The 3,988-nt window shown below is 45.1% G+C and overlaps 1 protein-coding gene across 1 annotated transcript in view; it reads right to left on the reverse strand.

The window, feature by feature from the left end:
- The window catches only part of LOC108794962, an 18,219-nt gene extending 16,124 nt beyond the window's left edge, over positions 1–2,095 (reverse strand). The window contains exons 1-2 of the mRNA XM_018566112.1: positions 1,946–2,095; positions 387–519 (exon numbers count right to left, since the gene is read on the reverse strand). Coding sequence (XP_018421614.1) covers positions 387–519; positions 1,946–2,095 — 283 coding nt within the window. The remainder of the gene's footprint in view (positions 1–386; positions 520–1,945) is intronic.
- Positions 2,096–3,988: the final 1,893 nt, after the last annotated feature.

The raw sequence follows: 3,988 nt of genomic DNA on the forward strand, positions 1-3,988 counted from the left end.
ACCCCCCATTAGGGAAACTAAACTGTGAAGCTTCCAGTATAGAAGGACTGAAGTCAGATCTCAGGATGGTTGCTAGTCACAGATCACCCTCTGAGCATAAATCATTTCATCCCAGATCTCTGCTAAAACCCCCATAGGACAGCTGAGGTTTGCAGATGTGCAAAAAAAAAGCTTAAAAAAGGATTCGTAGTAACCTTTCTGTCCATTAGGCTCTTATTAAAGTAGCCATCCCCAATTTCTGCGCCCCATATTAATGACCCATTGCTATCAGTTCAGCGCCACAGCCCCAGAATGGACAGGTGGCACAGTAGTTATGGGAATGTGGCTTCCATCGCAGCCTAATCACAAGGATCATTTTATAATAGAGCAAGTACTCCATGGCTCACCTCGAGCTTCTAGAACCTCGAAAACCTGCTTTAGGCTGTTCCATTGCTTCTTCAGGCTGCCTGTAAACCCAGCATCTGCCAACCGGGTAGGTCTGGCACGTACACCACCACGCTTGTTCACCCCTGAGGAGTCCTGGGAAAAAGCAAGCATCAGATAGACTGAGCAGACAGGAATTCAAGTCATGTCTGGTGTACCAATGGGGCCTTGCACATACTAAATCCAACAAGCATTGACCCCCCTCCCCCAATAACTATTCAAAAATTTAAATGAACGTTCCAAAACAAAACGTTTCATATCAAATTCTACCGGCTTTAGACTTCAGTAGCCGATCTACCGTGTTTCCCCCAAAAATAAGACCTACTCCGTGAATAAGACCTAGTACAGTACTATTTTTTTGTAATTACTAAAATATAAGACCTACCCCAAAAAATAAGACCTAGTTGTGGCCGGTGGGGGCATAAGGGGGAACTTGGAGAGCGGCGGGAGAGAATCAGCGGAGCCAGCATAAGCCGGAGGAAGCGAGGCGGCAGCGGAGGGAGCAGAGCCCCATAAGCCAATGCTTCCTCTATAGCGCCGCTCCGGTCATAGGCGGAGTAATTCCAAATGCACGCCGCCTGTGAGGAATCATAGTGAAAGCACTCATTTAGAGATTGGTTACCAAACTGCTGAAAGGGGAGTTTAAAAAGAAAGCTATTCTGTCAAAGATATTAATGTTGTACATTAAAAGGAGAACTATGGGGGTCAGTGTTTTTCCCCATAGTTCTCTTAAGGGTCACGGGAGGATAAACTAGCGTCCTCCCGTGACCCAAAGCTCAGTATATAGCTAGCTACAGCTCGAGGTATACCGAAACCGCCACAGCTGGGACGGATCCCGACATTACTGTCGAGATCCGCCCCAGCTGCGTGATTGATAGCTGTCTCTGCCTATCTAGAGGCAGAGCCAGCTGTACCCGCCCCCTCCCCTGTCAGTTCCGCCAGTCAGCGCTGGAGGATCGGAGCGGGGAGGGGGGAATCTCTGCAGGGAGCCGTGAGTGACAGTCACGACTTTCTGCTGGGACAAGATCGAGAAGTGAGCGAGCGACGGTCTGTGTTCTCTCACTTCCCGATCTACTGAGCCGACCTGTGACAGTTTAATTGTCACACGTCGGCTCGAACTATGAGGATGAGGGAAAAAAAAAAAAAAAAATCACTCACCTCATAGTTCTCCTTTAAAATATATGAGACCTGCCCCGAAGATAAGACCTAGTGTGTTTTTTTGAGCCAAAAAAAAATATAAGACAGTGTCTTATTTTCGGGGAAACACGGTGGAATGTGGCAGCACAATATAGCACAGTGTAGCAGTAGATGAATGTATCTCAGACACTGCAGGCAACAAACAATGCTTCCAATGATGAAGACAATGCAGGCTGCATGTACCACTGGCCATGGCTGGGGAAGGTCCAACTGTGACTCAGAGGCAGCATGTGGAAGATGAGAACATGTCCCTCCCAAAGAGGAGCATCAGGTTTATACAGAGTCTACAATAATACACGAGAAGGGGGACATTGTGAAATCTTACCTCCAAGAACCCTCTGCCCAGGATGCCCTCATGTCTGCTGAGAATGGTTCGTACTTCCCTCCTTATCTGTTCATGGAACTTCTTCAACTCTGTGTTCTCAGATACAACATCACGGACATTTCTGTCCGAGGTCCCCGACGTGCGAAACATATCGATCTACAACCCTAAAAAATGATATCACAGCGCAATATAAAAGAGCATGTCTGTTTAATACAACTCTGGACAAAATACATCTGTAATATCATATGACCCGGCTCCTGAGTGTCCTATAACATCCTATTACAGTAACCCGGCTCCCGAGTGTCTTATTACCCCTGTAACATCATATTACAGTAACCCGGCTCCTGAGTGTCTTATTACCCCTGTAACATCATATTACAGTAACCCGGCTCCCGAGTGTCCTATTACCCCTGTAACATCTTATTACAGTAACCCGGCTCCTGAGAGTCTTATTACCCCTGTAACATCGTATTACAGTAACCTGGCTCCTGAGTTTCCTAGCATCCTTGTTACTTCCACACTTTTGTGATCTATAAATTACAATACAACATTTAAATAAATGGAGTATATAAACTCTGTTTAAACAAATAAGTAATCATCACAAGTGTACTCTAAAAAAACATAGTAAACACAGTGAACGATTATATTTCCATAAGCACACAGTTTACACATCAAGACACCAACAAGGACTCTGTCACCACCTAGTGGCCATCTGGAGTATGCATGTACCCTGGCATGGCTGAATAAAAGTATATCTAGAGTACGAAAACCTTAAAATTGCAGGAAGGTTGGGGGGGGCGCCATCTCTGTCTCAGGGAAATTTAATGTCGCTTCTTGTCATGTAGACTTAAGTGAGAGAATATCTTTCCAACGTCCAACGTGAGGGATATCCCCTCCCTGACAGCGGTCATGTGAACAAGTATACCCATCGTGAGATTTCGCCTCTATTCCTGTTGGTGACAACTCAAAATTTTGGATCTACCCTTACATTAATTAACGAAGATATTGGTGAGCAGGACAATTAGAGTTCATCTCACATAAGTGGACAGAATCTGACAGGCTTCTAACCCCTCACTATAGCTAAATCTTCAAAACACGCTTGCCTAGTTATACTTTAAGGTGAGTTGTATCGAGTGTTCACTTCACAAGCAATGTTACGGCTACACGGAGGTCAGCCAGGTTACCAACATTTGGGGAGACCGATCTCATTGTATCAGCTGATTCTGAATGTGAGCTGCCAGGAAAAAAAAAAAGAAGGATTTGCAGGAGAGCGATTGAGCAAGCAATCTCCCACAGTTTAATCGTTTAGCACAGGGGTAGTCAACTCTCGATGTAGGGGACCTCAAGTGTGGCCCCGGACCATCACACATAAGTGAATGTAATGCTGTAGAAAGCTGTTAGACTGCAAACACGCAACAGGAGATGGTCAAAGACTATGGTCATTCTACAAGAGAAGGTCAGAGACTGCAGACATACAATAGAAGATGGTCAAAGACTAAGCAAGAGATGGTCAGAGAATGAAAACAGACAGCAGGAGATGGTCAAAGACTATTAGCAAGAGATGGTCAGAGTGCAGACATACAACCGAAGAAGGTCAGAACTATGGACAGTCTACAAGAGAAGGTTAGAGACTGCAGACATACAATAGAAGATGGTCAAAGACCATAAGCAATAGACGGTCAGAGACACAAAACAGGAGATGGTCAAAGACTATGAGCAAGAGATGGCAGAGAGTGCTAACATGTTACAGGAGTTGTTGGGGACTTGAGACATGGTTCAGAAGACAGATCTATAGACTCTTTATGGGGGTCCTCCTTCCACTGGTCACCAGAGTACCAGACCACGAATGTAAGAAGACACGTTTCCACTGACCAGCAACGTCAGGTGGGGGATTTCTCTACTGAACACCAACCAAGGGGGCACTGCAATTTTTATTTTATTTCACAATTACTGAAAATAAATTTGGTCTTATGGAGCAGGAGAGCGTTATAAACGCTATAAACGTCCTGTATTAAAAAGGGGATGTATTGCAGGGACAAGTCT

Source organism: Nanorana parkeri, unplaced genomic scaffold (assembly GCF_000935625.1).
Source record: "Nanorana parkeri isolate BGI_ZX_2015 unplaced genomic scaffold, ASM93562v1 scaffold920, whole genome shotgun sequence".
In the NCBI taxonomy this organism is placed as follows: Eukaryota; Metazoa; Chordata; class Amphibia; order Anura; family Dicroglossidae; genus Nanorana; species Nanorana parkeri.